The 22049-nt window shown below is 41.9% G+C and overlaps 1 protein-coding gene across 4 annotated transcripts in view; it reads left to right on the top strand.

Annotated features, from left to right (window-relative positions):
• Positions 1 to 22049, top strand: part of FBLN5 (fibulin 5) — a 76354-nt gene that overhangs the window by 25002 nt on the left and 29303 nt on the right. For all 4 annotated transcript variants that reach the window (XR_006165161.1, XM_042791065.1, XM_042791064.1 and 1 more), the window contains one exon: positions 20410 to 20532. Coding sequence is in view for 3 of the 4 variants with exons in the window: in XM_042791065.1 (XP_042646999.1) it covers positions 20410 to 20532 (123 nt within the window). In the remaining variant the exon portion in view is untranslated. The remainder of the gene's footprint in view (positions 1 to 20409; positions 20533 to 22049) is intronic.

Below are 22049 nucleotides of genomic sequence, written 5' to 3'. Positions count from 1 at the left end.
AGCTTTCAGTGGTTATATGATCCTGAAGTTTTTCAGGCACCATCTACTTACGCTGTATTCATTTCATGTTTTACAACAATTCAAAATGGTTGACCCTTGATTATCTAATGTAATGAGACTAGACAAGTCAGGTAAAATAAAGATGTGGAAAGTATAAGCTATGTACATTAAGACAGAAGACCATATGCCAGGGAACTATTGTAAGAAGGATCATTAACATCATAGCATACAGACATATTTAACATAGCCCTGTCCCACTGGATAAACCCACATTGTACAGCTCCAGACAAACATAATTCTCCTGGGTCCAGCCTCAGTGCTTCTGATCTGGTGGCCTGATCTATTCATAACTCCAACAACCTTCATGAAGGTAATCACAAGTTGACCATAAAATATTCGTGGGTAAATAGGTACATCTGAAAACACTCAGAGCTCCTTCCTCAGAAAACCGTTGCACCGGCACGGCGGATGGGCCGGGGCTGAGGAGAGGCAAGATTCAGCTAGTCTTTACAGTAAGGTCCATCAGTAAGGTCATTCCTACGGAAATTTAACCATCAGAAAATGTATCCTCCCCCAGCAGAACTTACCAAGGAAAATGAGTGTGGAAATGCTGCTTTTCAGTGAAGGGAATCCATTTGTGGTGGAGAAGTTGGCTTGATAGAAAAGGTTGCTGTATGTATCTGTCTGTAGCAGGGTAAACTGAGCCTTCTGTGGCTTGTATTGTTCCTTCTTTCATTCCTCAATAAGTGTAGCGGGGGAGCAGTATGGTCTGGTGGTTAAAGCACAGGCAAGTGCTTCATTTATTTGTGAAGCTTCTACTGCTCACAAAGAAATGAGTAGAATTGAACCAAGAAATATAACATGCAAGCCAAGAAGGCTGGCATATGATTAAGAAAACTGGCATTTCTGTGTACTGGAATGAAAAATAGCAGGCTCTTCAGTATGGCAAAGTGTAACAGTAAGTGCAAGTCCATCGTTCTGCATGTCAGTGCCTTTCAGCCATCACTGACTGAGTATATTTATGTGCGATGATGTGAGAAGGGAAAATAAAATAAGCACAACTGCAGTGTAGCCACAACTGAACTTGACTGAACTATAGTTATATTGGGTATGTAGCTGGGTAGTCAACTGGAGACCCAAAACTCTTAGACCTCTGATTATGGTCCCCATTGACTTTAGTGAAGATTTTTGGATCTTGGAGCAGAAGTTCTTGCAGTGAATTTATTAGGTTTAGGTTAACCTGTCTTGAGCCTAAGCCAATAACCATAAGTAGCTTATGGTCAGGGAGTCTGGTACCATATTTTCATCCTGCTAGATTCCCGATACCATGATCAGGACTTCCATTGTGAAGAATAGATAGCTGGTCAGAAGATTGCCTTAGGAGTAAAAACTGTGGCCACCAGGAGTGTTTGAACTTGCTTTCCACTTTAGCTTGAGCTAAGCTCCTTCTGTCTGTGGAAGTGTCTTCACCTTCTTATTAGGGGTGATTAAAAGTTTTCTGGTTTCTTCTGGAAAAGGCTGAGGCTGGGAGCCAGGAGGGAAGAACAGTAGCATACAGAAGGGAACAGCTGAATGAAAATGTGACATATTACAAAACATAACTGCTTTGTATGCAGAGAAGTGGCATAAGCACAGAGGGGCAATATCCATGTCCTGTTAGACGTGCAGGCCACAGTCCTGACTGAGGAATGTTAAAATCTCTCTAGACTGTGACCTCTCTATTTCATGATGTGCTTCAGTCTTCCCTCTTTCTTGGAATTGTATGATACTTTGGTATACAACGTGGCACAAACCCAGGAATCCCTTCTCCCTTGCACTTTTTAGGCTGCAGAGGACAAGGGTATGCAAGAGGGAGGTTTAACTGATACTCTGGGTTTTGGTTGGTTTAATGGCCTCGGTTAAGCTTGGTCTCTGAATTGGGGATTATTGGTCACTGGGTTCTGAGCCAGATAATACATAGACTTCAGTTGCCACCAAGAGCTAGTTGGCAGGAGGTTGTATCTGACTCACTTCAGAGGAGCAATAATCATGCCCAGCCTGCCATATCCTTAGGCATGTGCTGGCCAGGGCAGGGCTCTCACCCCTGTTGTTAATCTCTGAATGATTCCTTAGACTCACTGCTAACAGTGGTTTGATATGTGGGGCTTTGTGGCCGCCTTGCCTTTATTATGTCTTACTTCCAGGGATTTCGGCAGTGCCAGATCAGTTAAAACCACTGTGTAGTGATTAGCTCTGTCTGCTCTGCAGCAGATTTCATGAGCTTTCCTTCGTGGGATAGCTGTCATGCAAGGCAGTCCTGCCAACTAGACAAATACAGGGCTTAAAAGAAAATTAAGTCACTTAACAGTGCTGGAAGATTGACAGGTTTCATGAGTACCCTTTCCCAATTCATTTGCTCTGTGGCTTGTTCTTCTCTCATTTTCCTATGGGTGTCTTTTTTGGCTGTGGATGACAGTTCATGCCTAGGTTTTTGCTGGGACCCTCAGGAACTTTGGTTGCATGAGTGACACCTTCTTTACCTCCCTGTGGCATAACGTACAGAGTTCAGTATGTGATAGAGTGTCTCTCCTTACCTGGAAGGCTTATTTGTTTTCAGTGCCCTTCATAGCACCAGCACTCTGCTCGGGCCTATTTTTATTTTTGCATATATTTGCAGCACCCACAGGGCCTAGAGATGGCAGTGTTCTCAATGACTTAAAAGTCACCATTTTTCTTGGCCTCTCCCTTATATTTTTTGGGTCAGCTTTGTTTCTTTTTGCTTGGTTCCAGCCTGAAATTGGCCATGGTTGTATGTCACAATGAAGATGTTAAGCCAAAATATATAGAAAATATGAATTGGCTCATTTGCCAGTATAAATCAGCCAGATGAACTGCATGTTTTGCCAGACTCTATAGGCAGAGGTGATATGCTGGCACTGCTCCTTTTTCTTGTCCCTAAGACACTGGGCCCATGACAGAGCTGCCATGCAGAAATAGAAGAGCTGACTGATGTTGTGTGGAGTTTAACATGCTCTGAGCTCTTCATCTGCCAATTGACTGACTTCCCATTTTAGTACTTCAATGAGATGAGAGAATTTTCAGAGCAAATAATGCTACCAGAAGATGAATGGGAGTTATACATCACCAGCCCAGTTCAGGGGAGTAGTTTCAGCATTCGGCCTCCGGGCTGGGATGTTCTCCCTGTTGGGGATGACAAGATGCGCTGAAGTCCATCTTCAGTTTTAACACCAGAAAAACCCTCGCTGCTTTCAGTTCTTTTCAGCAATGGCTCATGGTTGCAGGTGCCCTGTGGTATAAGGCTACGCTGCAGTGTGAGGAGAAGGATGTTCCCGATGATAGGGAGACAGGACAGTTGAAATGAAGGCCCAGGTCCCCATAGCCTGGTTAGGTCCCTTGTTCTCCCTGACCTTCATCCTCAGTGGAAGTTTAGCATGTAAATGCCCATTGATCTGTCCTGCAGACTTTGCTAGAGGCTGCCAGTATGACATCAGATGTCTTTGCTCAATATTGTCTTCAGAATTGACTATTTATCTGAGGAATCTCAGTATCTCAGCAACCAGGTGGAAACCCTTGAGGGGTCTAGGTTTTCAGGCAGAGGCACTTGGCACTTTCTGAAAGCCAAGGTATGTATGGTGTCTTCATTTGGGCACCTGCAAGTGTGCCTATACAAACTTGTATTCCTTCTGGAAAGTTTCCTTAGCTTTTCCGTGGCTCAGCTCTACATCAATAACATGGCACCACAGTGAGAATAAATCTGTTTGTGTTCATGAGGCATTCAGTTACTGAAAATACAAGTGTTTCAGCTAAACAGGGAGAGCCTAGGAGGAGGGGAAGAGGACTGCACCATAAACTTGCAGGTTCTGCATGAATCCATGATCTACTGCTTGGTCTGACACTGTGTTGTTTGGTTTGGGTTTTGTTTTGGTTTTCCACAAAAAGAACCAATTTTAATGTATGCTTTTTTTCTGATATTTTGAGCTTGTTTCCATTTTCTTTCTTTTTTTTTTTTTTTTTTTTTTTGTGAAGTAAAACCTTTTGTTTTCCAGCCAGCTTCCTGAGTAAATAAATTAAGGATTAGACAGTGAGGTGGTAAATTGCTAGTTGGATCAAAAGCTTTAGGTGGTTTTGTGGTACAATCCCAACATATCTATAGGTGACACTGAATGGGAAGATTGGACAAACAGTAATATGTAGAAGTCTAGAAAAGCTACAACTGTGGTTAAAAAATTAATGAACTGGAAACCCAACAGTATGAAAAGATAACCTAACACACAGCCTTCTGAAGGAAGATTAACAGTAGAAAGGCAGTGATGTCAAAAGCAAGTGTAGCATGGGGCAGTTTCTGGCAGTTACTAAAACTTCTCATCCCAGAACAGAGAGGGAATAGCCCTTCAGTATGTTCTGCTGAGAATGGATCCAACCTGCTGACATTGTGTAAGTACTTCACCACCTGATGAGTGTAGGCAAGTTTATGGAAATCTCAGTAAAGAGCAACAGTAAATTGGGGGCATTACTGAGACTGACTTTGATAAAAGAGTTAAGTATATCGTAAAGCTTAGGGTAAGATGATGGCAATTGGAACTGTAAATGTCAAAGAAGCAGAAATTGTGTATGGTGGCGGTACAAAAGAATGATTATTCCTGAATAGAGTATAATCTGCTGAAATGAAGGAAAATTACTTTTAGACTGAACATAGCAAAGCCCCTTATGACAGTGGAGTGTATCAGGTTATACAAGAATACACTAGGTATGGCGGAGTAATAGTGCAAAACATCAGCAGAAGCATTTAAAAAATACCCAGAACAACCATTAGCAAGAAACAGTCTTGCACAAGTTGGGGGTGGGATAGATATTACCAGGTACCTTTAAGCTGCTGTACATTTGAGTCCTTTGATGTATTTCCAGTTTCCAGTGTGAACAGAAGCACAAAAGAAAACCGTTTGCTTTATCTAATGCTGCAGAGAAAAGCTCATAGCATGGGCAAGAGCCTCCACTCATTGAAGAACAGTTATTGTCACAACAGCGGAGCAACACAGAGCTGAGATAGCTTAAAGGGGTAGCCTGACATCCCCTTTCCAAAGGAGGAATCTTGGAGCAGTGCAGAGTCAGTTTGCCAGTGCCACTCCTTCCTCCTGGAGCCGGAGCCGGGCCGGGGAGAGGGGATGTGGGCCGAAAGCTGCAGCATACGGCTGATTTCCTGCTATCGCTGCCCCTGTGGGGAATCCCACACCAGGCATAGGCTGGAGCAGCCTCGGATCATGGACATGTGTTTCTAAGGCAGACTGCAGCAATATATACAATACTCGTGGCCAGCAAATCACTAAGCACTGCATCTGGAGCTTTAATTCAGAAGCAGACTGAAATTATTTTAATTAAAAGCAGGGCTGACTATGTGATGGAGTATCCCAGAACTGTGCATTGACAACTGTCAGTTGGTTTCATGCAGGCATCCCAAAAGACAGTAGCATGCCAGCTTTAGGAAGGAGGTGTTCTTCCCCACTAAATCAGTGCTATTTGAAGACAACGGTTTTGTAAAACCTGTATTATGTATTACAGGTATTACATTGCATTTTTTTGACAAAATTCTCAGTGAAATCAGTGACTTTTTTTACTATTATTTTTTGGGGGGGTGGCTTGCAGCATGACAGTTTGGCTCATTGACATTTTCAAAAGGCTTAACTAGTCATAGATGAAAAGTGGCATAAGAGAATAAAATTTCTTTTACAGAATTACACATAAGACTTCCTACACTGCCTATGATTTTAATTAAAAACAGTGAAAATTTTATCTCCATATTCCCCAGGCAATATTGAAAACCTGAGTGTAGATTTGAGCCCAAAGACCCATGGCATAGGTGTGTCCTACGCAGACTGGAGAATACCTCTAAATGTAATTAGCAGCTTGCAATTTGCAGTATTTCCATTGATGGCCCAGCAGGTCATGCATATTCTGAAGCTGATGAGGCATGTATGTCATCACAAGATACAAAATATCATCACACTCTGCTCCACCAGAATTTCAAGCTGACATCTAGAAGCCTGGGAAGTGAAACCATTCCAGAAATACACGATCCACTCATGGTTCATTCCCTCTGACCTAGGGAGGGACATGAAAAGCTGAATTAAGCGCTGTCTGCAGTATTTGATTGGACATGATTAGAAACACTACCGATGGTAAAATGCTAATCATGCTAAAGATTTGCTAGGCATGCTTCTGTGCTGGAGATTGTGCCTTCTGAAATGGGTCTGCTCTCTTGTATGACTTAGTGTGACCAGAGACCTCGTGGTTATAAGGGGCTAATAAAGGAAAGTATTATAATAAAGGAAAAAACATAATTTAGCTTTTTACTAGAGCAGTCTCACATGATGGAAAATTCACTTGGATGTGCCTTCTGGAGAGTAAGAGCAGGAGTTTGCTCCAGGAATAACCACAGACATTAAATGTTGCTGCTGGTTGGGAACATCACCTTTTTTGTTTATTTATTTACTACCTTTTTTTTTTTTTTTAAATACCTAAACAGTTTATGTTTTTTCAGGCCAGGCTACTTGGAATTGAACCATTTGGCTTGAGAATGCTCGATGTGAATGTGTGTCTTTTTGAGCTTTCATGGATATTGTGAGAGCGAGTAGGACTGCCTGTGACATTGGTAATATGACTGGCCATGCGTCCCGCCTTTAGCGCTAGTCAGCAATTTTTGAATTCTGGCGCAAAGAAGGTAGACTTACCTTGAAGCTTTGGGGACAAAAATGTGCAGATCTGTACATGTGAGTAGGGCAGTCCTGATTTTATCTGTGTTTGTACAACATCCAATGAAATGGTTTTCCCACCTCGACAGTTTCTAGTAGATTAAGCAGCAGTTCACAAAATATTGCTGCTGTGATGAACTGCACTGATAACAAGGTTTACAATTAATCTGTATATACATGCATTCTAAGTATTTTCTTTCATCTACCCTCAGGAGAGAGTTCAGTGTGCAGTGGATTCCTGTTGCCTTCACAGGCACCCAATTCTCCCAATCATACTGGTTCCCCGGTATAAAGAAGACATGGGCATACTGAAGGGTATGGCAAAGGACCACTATGGTGTTTAGAGGGTGGGAGCACATAACATACAAGGAGAGGTTGAGAGAAGTGGGTTTATTCTGCCTTTAGGAGATGAGGCTGGTGAAGGAATTGTATTGCTTGCTGTTTTCAACTGCCTAATGTGAGTGTGTAGAGAAGATGAAGCCAGATTCATCACAGAGCTACACACGGACAGTAATGGGCAAAAGTTGCAACGTGGGAAATTCTTATTAGATATAAGGAGAAATGTTATCACTGTGAGGGTGGTCAAACGCTGAAACAGAGGTTCATAAAGTTTCTGGCTGAAGGCTGTATCCTGGGAATAATTCAAACCTGACTGAATTGGCCCTACTTTGAGTGGAGACTTGGACCAGATGACTTCCAGAGGTCAATTCCAACATGCCTTGTGCAATGGTTCTGAGACTGCAGTGCCTGAAGTGCAGTAGCCTGTGTCTGATACGGGTTCTAGCCTTTAATTATCTAAGACTCCAATAAATGAAAGTGATGACATCCTCTTTGTCACGCAGACTTTGAGTTTTAGCACTGATTTTAAAGTGCTGTAAGACCTTTGGATAGAAGCTGATACAGTGAAGAAGAAACAATATTCAGAAGTGAAGGATTTTATTCTCACTTTTTCAGTGGAGTGAGTCTTGAGTTTCACAGGGTGCAAATTCAGTCAAGACCACCCAAATCAACACATCTGGTTTACGCCAGGATAAGTACAGGGGAAGAAGATCTGCCCTTATCTCGATTGATTTATTGATTGACAGGCAGGGACCAGGACTCCTGCAAGTGTTAGGTAACTTTCATCAGAAATTTTCTTTGCTGCAGTTTCAGCCTCACATCTTGTCCTGCCTGGGAGTTTCACCATCGTCCAGAACCTGTCATGGTCCTGCTCAAAACTGGCAGTTCTTGGGGCAAAATGAAACACAACTTTCTGCCTCTAAAGGCTCAACACATCTACTTTGAGGGCTTGTTAGCTCAGGATTTCACAAATCTTGAAAGTTTCTGTCTTAATTTATGCATTAAAGGTAACTGAATGAGTTTTAAAATACAGAGAGAGAGAGAGAGAGAGAAAGGGAAAAAGCCCTTTGAGCTTAAACACCTCTTTTTCCAGGGAGCCATGAACTGAGAGCAAGGAGAATTGCCAGTAGACATCCACATCACACACTAATTGGAACAAAGTAAACGTCCCATATCCACACAGTTTTCACTCATCCAGGAAGGTTTGCAACCCAGTTGGCTGACGGCAATTTTTGGAACATTGCAAGCAAATGTGGCTCAATCATTATAAAACAGTGAATGCCAAATCTGAGTTAAAGCCAGTTATTTGAGCAGGGATTATAGGCATTTTCCAATGATCACCACCACAGAAATAAATAAATAGATGGCTTGCTATGTATACACTCAAAGGGGAATACTGCCCAACATACATAGCTCTTTGCTATTAACAGTAATGAGGACACAGCTGTCTGAGCCTGGAAGCCAGTATTTGCAGAGGATAATTCTCGAAGATTTTTCTTCTTCACTGGCTTTTGTCCATTACCCATTCTTTGCTTACAAAAGAGCCCAAAAGGCCCTAACATTTATACAAGAATTACCTTGGCTTTGTGGTGCTTTTGGGATTGTTATAAAGCATGCTGACACATGGACAGATTTGAAACACAGATGAAATATGAAAAACAATTTTCTCCCCTCATAAGCTCCCCAATGCCCTTAGTGCCAAGCATAACACTCTCTTCGTAGTCAATCACGACAGCTCCTAGAGCAGCTGGCAGGGGTTGCTGCCATGGGCAGAGATCTGAAGCTCTCCCTTCCTAAGAAGGAGTTCTAACTCCCACTGCCTGCAGAGCTTGTGGCTGTGCCTGGGCAGACTAGTGATGTTAGTGTTGAGTCATGTATAACTGGTCAGCTCTACAGAGCCTCTAAAGCAAATACAAAACTGCCCCACTGCCCAGACACACATTCTGCAAGCCCTGTTGGTACAGCCAAGTTCTTTTCCCTGGTCTTATCAGCTAGGCTTAGGCGAAAAAGTCTTAGATTCCTGGAGGAACACAAAGCACTGTAGTCTGCATTGCAAGTGTGTTTGACTCACACAGTTGAAGTGATATGAGGCAATCTACAGCCACGCCACCTCTGGTTGGAACCTCCTTGCATGCTCAAGACAAGCAGCTCTGAATCCAGTCCATTCCTGAACGAGATGTTGGTGATGATTGCTGAAGCTTTGTGAGAGGTTAGCTAGTGATGAATTTCATATTGCTATTCCAGCTCCCCATAATGAAGAGCCCTTGTTTATATACATGCATGGGGTCACCTTTTTTCATGTGTATTAAAGATTTCAGGGTATCCTGTGAGAGTGACTAGAGCATCCATACTGAATTCTCTCTAGGGCTGTGTACATATTGCACACCTAGAATCTCTTGTGTGTTTTCAGGTCTCCATTATTTCACTCCCATGGTTGTTTGCACAGCATGCTTGAGCAATGATTACAGCTCTTGTCATGTCGCGCATCCAAAGTGACTGCATTTTAATGGAAGAAGCAACCCTTCCAATGAAATTTTCCATTATATTCTGCAGGTGGATATTTGCATCCCTTTGTTTTCATTGCAGCTTTGATTTCTGGATCCATTTGGATCAATTTCTTCTGCCGTATTAGAATTAAGGCTGTTCTCCTCTTTACTAGTTATTGTGGTCTATTCACAGTCTCAGACCTCTTTAGCCTGCCAAAACACTTGGAAAAGGAGCTCTTAATGACTCAGTTAAAATGTACGGTCAAGAAGTTCACTTATTAGAGGAAATGTAAACTGACCACCAATTGGCTAAACCAGCTGGCTGGACTATTTGTGCTAGTGATTTCTCAAAGCTCCCCGGGGAGTGAAAGCGGGAATAGCAGTTCTGTCTTAGTTCTCTCATGCTCTGTACCCTAACAGAAAAGTCTTTGAAAGAATTCATTGGAGGAGAAGCCAATAGGATTTCACAGACATGTTTAAAAGCTTTATAAATAGTGCTTTAAACCCCTATATCTTTAATACATTCCTTCTTACAGGGTCTTTTTAAACTATCCCATAGAATTGCAGAGAAAATACACAATATCAGCCACAGAAAAATTCACTTTTTTGGTGTTAATGGTTCTATTCCTGTGAAATTTTATAAGCCTTCTCTAGAGGTTCTTGCATGAGGCTGTTTCATATCATGCAGCAAAAGGAGGACTGTGAGGACCTTTTGTTAGAAGATAGTTTTAATTTCTTAGTGTGCATTGTGCATTTCCTGGCTCTGATTGCACATCTTTTTTGTTTCCATTGCAAAAGAAGGTGTCACTTACATAACCTCCCAGCAGCTGGGAGTATTCTCAGTAAGGGCTCACTGGCTTCTCTCACCACCCTACCAGCAGATCTCAGTGTAGCATATGATCACACAAAATAGGTAATTTTGAGAAGTGGGTAGTACAACAGTAATGCTTCGTTTATTCAGCTGAAACATACGTTTCCTGCTGATGAAGGTGAAACCATGTAGAGCAGCAGCTGCTTGGTACTGCCTAATTCAGCAGGTTCGGTGTCACCAGTGGGATGCTAACACATCTCTGCCCCACTCCGGCAGGGTACTTGGGTCACTCTTGTTCTGCAGTACTACAGCTACTTGGAACACTGTAAGTGCAGCAGGGAAATAACTGAGATTCCCAAATCACATGCCTTGACCACGGTTTTCATAACTTGTGCAGAACCTGCAACAGGAAATCATGGATCCAGAGAGTACAGGTGTGCTCCTGGCCGTGGAGTTTCCATGTTTAAGCAAAGCCCTTAATTGAAATCAGTAGTTTGTCTCATTTCTGATCCCAGAATTAACACGCAGGCTGTGCATTTGTGCAGAAGCTCTCCTGCAACACTGGGAAGAGTCCACGCAACTGGGTATGATCTTGTACCAATAGGGAGCCTTCAGAATTGGTGGGAATGAGGAGCTGTGGTCGTGCAGGTGATACTAAGTATACGAACCACGCTCAGGTCTGTTCTGAGCAGAAGGGGAAGAGGCTGCTGCCCCTTTGGTCCCCTTGCTATGCACTTAGCTGCATGGCTGTCCTATAAATCTCAATCAAAAAAGCAGGACTAGAACTGTGCTCAGAGAGCAAAGTCCTTTCACAGCTTAGCCGTTGTTTATCATCTTTGAGTAATGTTAAAAGTGTGCTAGCTAAGGAAAGGCTCAGATAGCTGGCAGGAGATCCAGAACCTGTGACACATGTTGAGCAATTTTCAGACCAGGCGGAAGGAGCAGCATTACAGATTCATGCCTCACACTATTTAGTATCCACTTCCAGGCTGACCAGCTATGTGGAAAAACACTTTGATCCTTGTTTAGCAATCAACCAATAACATAATGCATATGGGATGCAGATAGAAAATGAATTCAACAATCAACAGCCAGTCCTCAGACACTGAAATATGCAATTAAACAGGTGTTTAGGGAGTTGATCTTGGATTGTGTCCAAGCTCAGCAGGGTCAGTCGTCCTTGGAAAAAAACACTGACCCCACACAGCAGCAGTTTGAATTTGGCTTCAATCTGCACTTTAGGAATGTGGCATTGTTATTTCTCCCCTTTTCTTATCAAATATAATTATCTTGAGAAAAAAAAAAAAGTTTTGAGAAAACATGTGATTTCACTGAGTAAAAATCTACTACTGAGGAAATTATTTCTCAGTGTCCAAATAAGGAGTGGGGGAGAAGTTTGGAGAAAGTGCTCTGTTCCAAGTAATCTTGGAACTGATACCCATGTTACTGAGCTCGGATGTTTAGTCCTGGCCTGCAATTATTCCTATAAAAAAAACAGCCATTCAATCTTTGTATCATTTAAAATGGAGCCCCGAGGGTTATAAATGACTGAACAAGCTTCAGTGTTCGAGCAGACAGAGATCCTGGAATGAGATTGCAGCCATGAGCCTTTCTGCAAGAACTTTTGAGAGCGGGGTGAGCTCCTGGGGTTGTGGTGGTACAACAGTGGGACTAAAATACAGACAAAATAAAAGAAAGAAGCAGGGTCCCAGAATCACCCACACCTCCTAGAGAAAGGGGAAGAAGACTTTCCATGGCAAACTTTTCAATCTGCAAGACCTGTGCTCTCACAACTGTCAAATTAATCTTCAGCCTTACTGTGTTGAACCCCGTGGTGCTAATGGCTCTCAAATAATCATAATGGCAAAAACTTTTGCCCATGGTTGATCAAAAGAAAGAAACACAGCCATAGCTACTACTGTGACCCACAGAAATTTGTGGCATGATTATCAGAATTCATTACTTAAGAAAGGAAGTCATGCATGCTAAATATGTTCCAAATAGAACAAAATGTAACAGTCCATCTGCGATACAGCGCACATTGCCAAAAGCATATCGTCTTGGAAATCTGCTGTCCACATTGGCTTCCTTCTTGAATGCAGAGTCCAAGCAAAGTTTCTCTTCTAATCGCCAAGGTCTCCAAGAATGTGGTTCTAGCTCAGAGATGAGGAGTCCATGTCCTTCCATGACAGCTCTCTGCTGGGGGTGTTATGGCCTGGCCAGCCAGCAGGGAAAGGAGCTGCCGTGGAGGGAGTGGATCGGCCACAGCACCCTGAGCGTGGACCGTGCCTGTGGAGGATAAGCACAGCCATGGTTCCTGCCACTTTCAACACGAGTGGATGGACTTAACAAGGCAGCAGTTTCCCTTAGGTGTAAATCCTCTGCTTGGGATGGAGCTTCTTTGGTAAGCTGTTGTGTGGTGTGTAACCACAGGCTCATAAATACCAAAATGAAACTCATCCATATATTTATTTAAGTATTTTTTCTTTTAAAAGTAGCTTTTTGAGAAGGTCTTCCTGAAGGACTCTGATATTGTCTCTGAAGTGATGGGCTGATCTTAAGGACTTTGTTTCTTTCTGTAGTCTTTAATGCATAAAGTCCTGTTTATGCACAAACCCCTGTTTTTCTGAGCAGAAGAAGGTCAAACTGTCTTTGCTTACAGGTGTTGAACCCCGCCTTCCAGTGGGCAGATGCTTCCTATTCCTCAGCACCTCTGCTCCTTCTCTCTTGTCTGCTGAACTTCTCCCCTGGCTCTCCACCTCCTAAAGTCACTTAGCTTGCCAAACAACCTCCTAGTTCCTGCAGGTCTGCTTCCCCTAACCTGCAGTTTAGTCTTCTCTGGGTTCTTCGATTCAACAGACTGTATGTGGTAATAACTTGGATTCTTCTTCATCTTGCTTCATACTTCATAAAGATGTAATCATTCTGGGTGTCCTGAGAGGAAGGTGGTTGGCATGCCCAACATCTTTAGGCTCATCACTGAACATCTTATGGCATAAGACTGTTACCAACATTTTCTAAGTTTCCCGTATTTTTTCTGCAGTTACTACAAACATTAAAGGTACAATATCTTTCACTAAAAATCAAATTTATTGATAAAAGTACAAACAAAAAATGAAAAATTGCACATGCATACATTTAGATCTTTGCAAAGGAGAAATCACTTGGAAAAACTTTACAAATTCCTATCCCCATTTTCAGCAGTTTCACTGGTCTTCTAATGGCACAGGAGATGAAAAAAGATGTAAGGTAAGTAGAAAATCTCAGGTGCCATGGTTATGGATATAGGTAAGAATAACTTTAAGACACTACTGTGACCACATAATCTGTATTTTTTGTGACACAGGCCATAGAACCTTACCCAGAAATTGGTGTTTCAAGCACACAGTTTTTTGCTACAGCTTATTTCAAAGAAGAAATACTGTTCAGGTGTAAGGCCCTAAAGTAAGGGAACATCTACCGTGTGATTTATGGTGTTTTTCAGATCGTTAATCAGTAGTACTACTAACGTCTGTGCCTTATTTTTATTTTTAATTTGTCTTCTAAACACTTAATTTCATCCCATTGTCTTTTGCTAGCTTTAGTGACCATCTCCAGATAAAAACTTTGTTTCTATGAGGGTGTCTATAGATCACAGGCAAATATACCTTCAACCTTTTCTTAAATAAATTATTACATGGAACATTAACTTGGTCTGAGAGAAATTTTTGTGATTTGGAATTCCTCTTTGGAGATTTTATGACATCTTTGCAATATTGGTTTTTGAAGTGTTGACACCAGAAATGTATTTCAGTAGTTATTTTACTAATGCAATATACAGTGGTAAGAACAGTTTCCTGTGTCTACTCAGTGTTCTCATGTTTACACGTGTCCTGTCAGCAACACTGTGTTAGGAAAAGTTCATGTTCAAGTGGTTATCTTTAATGACCCCCGGGTTATTTTCATGGCCAACATTTTTTACTCTTCATATACAATCTTGCATTTTTCTGCATTGAAATGCACTTTCCAATGTGCCCACTATACCTAGAAAAATACTTTTTTATGTAAGAGTTCTGTTCACTTTTTAGTTCTTAACTCCACCAACTTGTTATCCTCTGCATTTTATCCCAAATGTGGAAGACAGTGGACCAAAACCACATCCTCAGAATCCTGTAGACACTCAAAGGATGATTCCACATTTATGATTCTCTCTTGAGATTTATGGTCTCCTAGTTTTAGCCTCTTTTGTTTGAGCAGTATTGAATATGTCTGGTCTTAATTCAATGGATTAGAGTATTGCTTTTTTTTTTTTTTTTTTTTTTATGCTGTGATTTCTTGTGATATTATTGATACAAATCAGTCCTGCATTATTTGTGGACATGAGTCAGTATAAAAGATCACTACATCTTCTGATAAGAATTAGCCTCCTTGGTGAGATGTGGTGGTGCGCTGCATTTTGACATCTAGATTTTCTTTCTGACTATATTAATATGCTGCCCTGTTTTTTTGTATGTATGACTTCTAAATTTTTTTTTTTTTTAATTTATGGGCAGTGAATTAAAAATTTCATTCATTGTTCTATGATGTTGCTAAATTCTAAAGAATCCGTGAAGATTACTGCTAGCTTTTACAGATAATAAAACACAAAGCCAGTAATTTGCATGCTAAATACAATTAGTTCATTTATTTATTTTGACATAGTAAATGATATCTATCCAGTCACCAGGCATCCTGCCATCCATTAAAAATACAATCTGTACCAATAAAAACAAATCATCAGCACTTCACGGCCCACAAAAGGCAGCCAGTCAGCCAGAAATATAAAAAAACACTTTCTCCACCCTTCCAATCCCCAGATGAAACCCCATTGCCCCAACCACCTCACCTCTGTCAAAATGTCAAGTAAACAGAACATCACACCCTAGGGTTGCTAGACCAAACCACCACAGCCATAAATTTTTAAGGCAGGCACACTCATCTAAGAGAGAGGGATGTGGTTAATTTTGGAGTATTTGGACTCAGGCTCTTGCAGCAAGGGCTTCCTGACAGATGTATATGGAGATGCCACCTACCTATTCTCTCATTCAGTCAGTAAACCAAAGATCTTTAAAACTCGTGGTTCCAAGTCATGAGGCTCTGTGTTTGTTCTAGGTGGTATTTCTTAGGAGGGAGGGAGCAGTGGTCTGGATAAGGCCGTGTGGTTGCTCTCAGTATTCAGTTGGGAATTAACAAAGTGAATCATTCTCACTTCAGGTCAAATTTTAATTTCAGTCTGGACTTCTGCCCAAACTTCTGCCCTTGGAGCTAGCTGTGGGAGCAGTAATGTGAGCACAATTGGAAGGGTGGATGAGAGAATATAGATGACTGCTAATTTGATAGCACACAGCAGCATAATCAAGACTCGAGACATCCAGGGCCAGCGTTGGCCAAGCACCCCTTGGCAAGAGAAGTTTTAAACAGGGATCCATCCTGCCCTGCCTTGGTTCTCTAGTGTGGTTTAAGCGGCTCTCTCAAAATCAAGAACCTCTAAGGAGTCACCCAGAGTCACTAGTCACTTGGGAAAATTTGGACTTACTGAAAATGTTTAGGTATAACAATCTTTAACATCCTCTTGTTCTCATATGTAATTTCACAGCAACAGTCTCAGTCCTGTCTGTAAGGGTAAGAAGAGGTGTGGTAACTGGAGAACTCTCAATTTGCCACTGACTGTGTCAGCAGTTCTCTCTGTTTCAATAACTGCTGGAAATTTTGAGGTTCAGTGCACCATTAGGGTAGAACAGTAACATTGTGAGTAGCATAGAGTTTAGCTGAAAGAGCCTTTGATGCCTCTGAGGTCTCCTAGCAAAACATAATGCTTTCAGAATGATGGTTAACCTTCTACTTTAGATCACATTAGCCAATGCATAGGCTGCACAAAATTTCTGAAGAAGTTGCATCTTCAAGTGTTCATATAATAGGGGCAGGTTGTGTTGGGCTACAAAGAGGACTACAAGTCAGAAACATCTGTGACCTGTTCTTGCTTCTGTCTTGTTGAGCGGTCGCAGGCTAGTCCTTTAATTCTGTAGTCTTGAATTTCCTGGTTAAAAACCAGGGGCACTGACATTTACCACCAAGTGGGACATTGCAGGGTTTCATAGTACAGTTTGATTTGTGTTAGGATTAGAAGACTTCAAAGAAAAATCGACTGATTGTGAACTGGCTCTGTGTATAAGAGGACAGGTCCTGCCCTAAATAGTTTCAGATGATAAACAGTGAGGAAGGCTGGACTACACCAGAGATTTTGTTATCCCCATTTTTCAAATAGGAAGCAGGGCAGTGGAAGATGAAGAGCAAGGATGAGTTCCCACAGGGAAAATTCTCAGCACATGAGTTACGGTGTGGTTGCTGCCGCTGTGCTGGTTCCTTGTCCTGCATAGTAACTACCAGGTACCTTAGTCTGTTTTCATTGAGCGCAGATCTAATTTATATTTACTTCCTAGTTAACCTCATGTCAGTTCTTCTTGTAGCCTCATACTGAGTAATCTAGTCAAAACCACAGAAGAGGTATGCAATAACACTAGCTATTAGGAAAAACCTAGACTTGCTCTTGGGACACAGGTAATGTTTTCCAAGGATCTTGACAATGAAAGGTACTAAAAGCAGATTCAGTACAATGAAAACCATCCTTGGATTTCCATCTGGTGCTTTCATGGTACCGAAGCCAAAGTAATAAAATATCACAATCTATTAATATCTGGAATGGGGGGCAGTAGAGTTTCTAGGGTTTCTTGCTAGCTTGCTTCACTTTAGTAACTCTTGTGCTCTCCAGCCGATTAGACTTGACTTTGGGGCTCAGACAACTCATTGCGGTATGTCTTCCCATGGTGAAGACTGCAACACAAGTCATGCTGGGCCAGAGGCACTCTTCCAGGCTGCGGAAGACTGCATCTCAGAAACTTCTTAGCCACATGAGCTACCCTTGTATTGAATAGTCCTTACAATTTTTTATTCTCTGAATTTGTCTTCTCTGCTTTGAACCTACAGAACCATCGACAATTTAGTACCATGTACATTTAGCATCACAGGTTTACTCTAGTGTTGTGTATGACCCACCACAAGGGCAGAGGTGGTATGAATGAGCTTTGAAGTGATATTCCCAGGGCATGAATACACCTAAGATTTATGTTTGAATGGGACAGAAATAAGCTGTACAACCAGAATAAGAAATGATTTACATATTATTGACTAGCTGTCAGGTTGTTTCCACTTGCAATTTTCCACCCAACCAAAAATGCCCTGGGAGTATTGTGATACAGTTTCTATGCTGGCACTTAAGTCTACTGAATCCATTATAAGCAATCTCTCAAAGTTCTATGGCTAGTTCTGTCCCCAGTGGAAATAATTGGAGGGAATTTTTTCCCCTTTCCTGTCAAATGTCAACTTTTTCAACCTCACTAGTTCCCACTGTATGCCTCACTGTGTAAATGGGCTGGACAAGACACTCTCTGTCTCCCAGCTCTGATATTTTTCAAGAGGATGCCTGATGGTTAGCCAGTTGTTGCACCGACATGATTTCCAGTGTGCAATTACCAGTTTTCGCTTAGCGAGCCCATGTGATTTAAACAACCCCTGGAAGGCAGGCTGGGCTTATACTACTTGTTCTAACTGAGAAGGCTGCTTGCCAAAAATAATTTATTTTGTTTCATTGTCTGGGTCTGTCACAGTTTGATGGGGCAATCTTAGAGAAAGCTAGACGCGTGTAATATAAAAACTGGGAGTGCGTACTCAGGCCCAAGCAAAAAGATTTGGTGCTACCAGTAAAGTTGTTTGTTCCCATTGGTTGCATAAAACCTCATTAATGAAGTCAGTGAGGTTTTATTCAGTGTAAAATGCAGAAGTCGAGGTGTTCTGCATAGACAACTTCAGGTTGATCAGGTTTCCTAGGGACAGCAGAAACTCCACTGGTAGCTTCCATTGTAAAAATTTTGCATTCAAACAGAAATATGTCTCCAGTACCACCACAGAAGGTGAAGACTGGGAGTAAGCAAATAAATCTGCTTGGTAGAAAGCAAAGAAAAGAGGATCAGTGTCTTACTTTCCTGGAGTGATTGCACTGCTGCTCATGTCGCTGCTACAAAGATGACTCAGGAACAAAACCGATCCCGTAGCCACTTGTTGCTTTTGGCAAAGAATGCACGTTGTACCCCTGAAAGATGCACCACAGATGAGTGGAGGATCTGTAGTCTTCAAACAGCATTGCTACCATATGGGGTGGTAAGACCCTGACCCCCATTTTGTCTCCACTGTGCTTCACCTATTAATATTACTGGAAGCAGGGAGCATGAAAAATTAAAATCCCCTTTTTAAGCTCGTGGTATGCTAGAAATAGCAGGATTGGCCAGATCCCAAGGTCTCACTCCTAAAACAATAAGCAAACATGACAAATAGAAAGCTTTTTCACTTAGAAAACGTTAATGTCATTCTTATTAAATTTATGGTTAGATAAAATCTGTGTTCAGATTATGTGTGATATGCTCTATAAAGGGAGGATCCAGAATTTTTAGCCCAATCACAGAAGCAATAGCTGAACCAAACAACATATCCATGTACCTATCTAGTCTAGACTTGTTACCTTTCCCCTTTCTCACTTCCCCCACCATTTTGCCAACCTTCATCCGGCCAATAAATACGTGGAAACTGATTTCCGACAGTTAATTACCTCTAATTGTGCCAATCCTGTTATCTTACCAGCTTCAGCTCACCATAAATTGCTCTGGTACAGATGTTGGCAAGATAAGAACTTTAGGCTCTCTCCTTATATATAATATGTATGTTTTTATTTATATATCCGAACACGTTAGTTTTGCTGCTGTGGTGGATTGGATCAGTTATTTCGTGACTGCTGGGATGTTACAGCCAGCTGGCTGTGCTAGATGCCTGGGGGGCAGATACTGAGATGTAATTCCTGCCCTCTGCTGCCCACTCTGGCCCAGTGCATTTGTGAGATACTTCCAGTCATGACCCAACAAAGTCTGGGTTAATAAGAATCAGGGGGGGATCAAGGGAGCAGCATTGCTTGGATGACATAGTACTTCAGCAAAGGCCAGTGCACAGTACGCTGGAATAAAAAAATAGTTTAAATATCAATAAATAAAACATAGAAATCTGAGTTGGCTGAAAAAAATGACACGATTTATCTTTTGATATTTCCATTTCTGACATCTAGAGGCAAACCTGATGCCAGAAACATCAGGGAAGGGATTGAGCAAGGAGGGATTCAAATTGAACTTCTGACTCTGAAAGGCATTTTTAATCAGTTAGGTTCCATGGTCCTGGCTTATATAAATGTAGGAATGCTATTCACCTACTTTGCAAAAAAAAAAAAAAAAAAAAAATGCCCACAACAAAAACACCCTAAGGGGTTGTAATAAAAATCCAAATACATTTAAAACAATAAAGATGGTTTAAAAAAAAGTAAAAATAAAATAGTTTTATTGTCAGGAAATTGATTCCAGGGAAGTATACATTTTTTTTTGTCAGGTGAAGGTTGATTTTGGTTGAACCTTCTATCAGAAAAATTACAGTGAGATAATCTGCTTTGGTGGGGGTAGGAAGTAATTTTTTTTATATGTCTGAGTTGTGTTTGTACATCTCTTGAACTCCCATTCATCTCTTATTCCACAGTGGGGTTATACAGCCCTTTCAGCAGCCTTTCCCTAGGGCTGAACACTGCCTTACAGCATGGAAATCCCAGTTCAGTGACAAAGCAAATGTGGAAGTAATAAAAACCTCAGAGTAATGCGATCCCTTTCTTAAGGAGCTCTGAGAAGCACTAGGTCATCTGCAAAAGGAAGAGATTTGAGGAGTACCCTCGGCTCTCACCGTCCTTCCTCAGACAGTTATTATTATGAATTTTACTTCAGGTTATGGTCATTCTCTCTATTCCACCGGACTTCGGTTCCTCGCACAGAGCTGGTGTACACATTGTGAGTGCGAGTCCTTGTACAGTGTGAACAATCTTTTGTTGCTGCCATTTCTAACGCTTTCTTGCTGCATTTCTGTGTTGCAGATGTGGATGAATGCGCTTCAGATTCTCACCAGTGTAACCCCACCCAGATCTGCATAAACACGGAGGGGGGCTATACCTGTTCCTGCACTGAAGGATACTGGCTGTTAGAAGGCCAGTGTTTAGGTAAAAACCTCGTGCGATGTGGTGTTTGAACATCTGCGTATGGGTAGCTGTGAAAAGCTGAAATAATGTCACTGAGCATCTTTTGTCAAGTACACGGTCAAACCTTTGGCTATGTGGAAGCTGTCTTTCATCTTTGTAAGTGCCAATGGTACGCTTGGCAGAGAGACTGCCTTGCAGAAAAAAAATGCAGGTGTAAACGCCATATGACTAGCATCTGTGTAACACGTAGGATTTTCCTATTCCCAGTCTGAACCATTCCCTTTCATCTAAGATCAATCACAAGCATGTATACAAAAAGATTTATGCCCAGATAGATCTGTCCTTTCTACACCATGACAGTGTGGACCCAAAAGGACCAGTATTTGATACCAGGAAACAGGCCTGTAAATCCCTAGATTCAACCAACCCTTTTGCTTGGGGGTGAGAAAAAAAAACACCTACATCTGAATTGGGTGCTATTTCAGTAGCTTCCAATCAGGTTTATTTCTATTTTATTATTTTCCTTGCAGCAATGTCCTGTTCAACCTTTTAGCTCCGCCCTGTTGAAAAAAAACATCCCTCAACAAACAGCACAGGAAAACATTCCAGCTCCCCTCTCCTCCAGCCAGTTCCCCATGGGGTGGTGAAGTAGGTGTTAATTTTAGGTGCACAAATAGGATACAACTTTTTTTTTTTTTCTTTTTTAAGTTTGCTTGTTATTCTTTTTTCCCCTCGGCACAGGCGGTTTGCCTGCCAGCTCTGCGGAGCTGGACCGTCCTGTCACACCACCTCGGCTGGAAGGAAAGCGGGCTTTCCCTGCCCATTCATCCCTGGAGCCTCTCCAGTTATTTCCCAACTTTCTCCTCCCAAGTACCAATTCCAGTGAAGGACTGACTCAGGGCTGCTTCCCTAACTACGGCAGGCAGCTGCTGTGTAACTCACCTGGCAGGGCAGAGCTCAGCCTCGTCCCAGCTGGGGTCGAGCCAAAGCCATAGCTGCTTTGAGGAGCCACTGTCTTGTAGTTCCCCTGGGACATGAAGTCTCCAAGCCCCCTGCTCCTTAATCTCTGATAATTCCTCTTCTTTTGGGGGAAGAACCTTGTGCTGGGGGTTGTAGAGGCGTGTGTGGTGGCGTGGGGATGAGGGAAAGCATGGAGGGGGATTCTCCTCCGCATCGCCTGTTTTGTTACCCATTTAATTCTCCCAGTTACAGCCCAAACGAAAGGGTTCTGTGCAGCGTTCAGGATTTGGGCATGGATCTAAAGTGCTTTACTGCTTGATGGAGATACTAGAGAACTGAAATGGCTGCACTGGTGGATTGATTCGAGTATCTGCTTATGCTATTTTAAATAGGCAATAACATCCCACTGTTTACCACTTTAAGTAATCATGGGGTGGATTATTCCAAGGCAATGCAAAGAGCTAAAAGCAAATTTTATTTAGAGTTGCTGTATTTTTCCCTAAGTATGAAAAATTATCAGTTTTCCGTATTTTTCAGTGGCCTTGGAGAAGTGACTTTTGCTGGCCTAAAGCAGTAAA

Source organism: Tyto alba, unplaced genomic scaffold (assembly GCF_018691265.1).
Source record: "Tyto alba isolate M040663 unplaced genomic scaffold, T.alba_DEE_v4.0 Super-Scaffold_18, whole genome shotgun sequence".
Taxonomy (NCBI): domain Eukaryota; kingdom Metazoa; phylum Chordata; class Aves; order Strigiformes; family Tytonidae; genus Tyto; species Tyto alba.
Note: the sequence above shows the minus strand (reverse complement) of the source record. Positions and strands in the feature narration are given on the sequence as shown.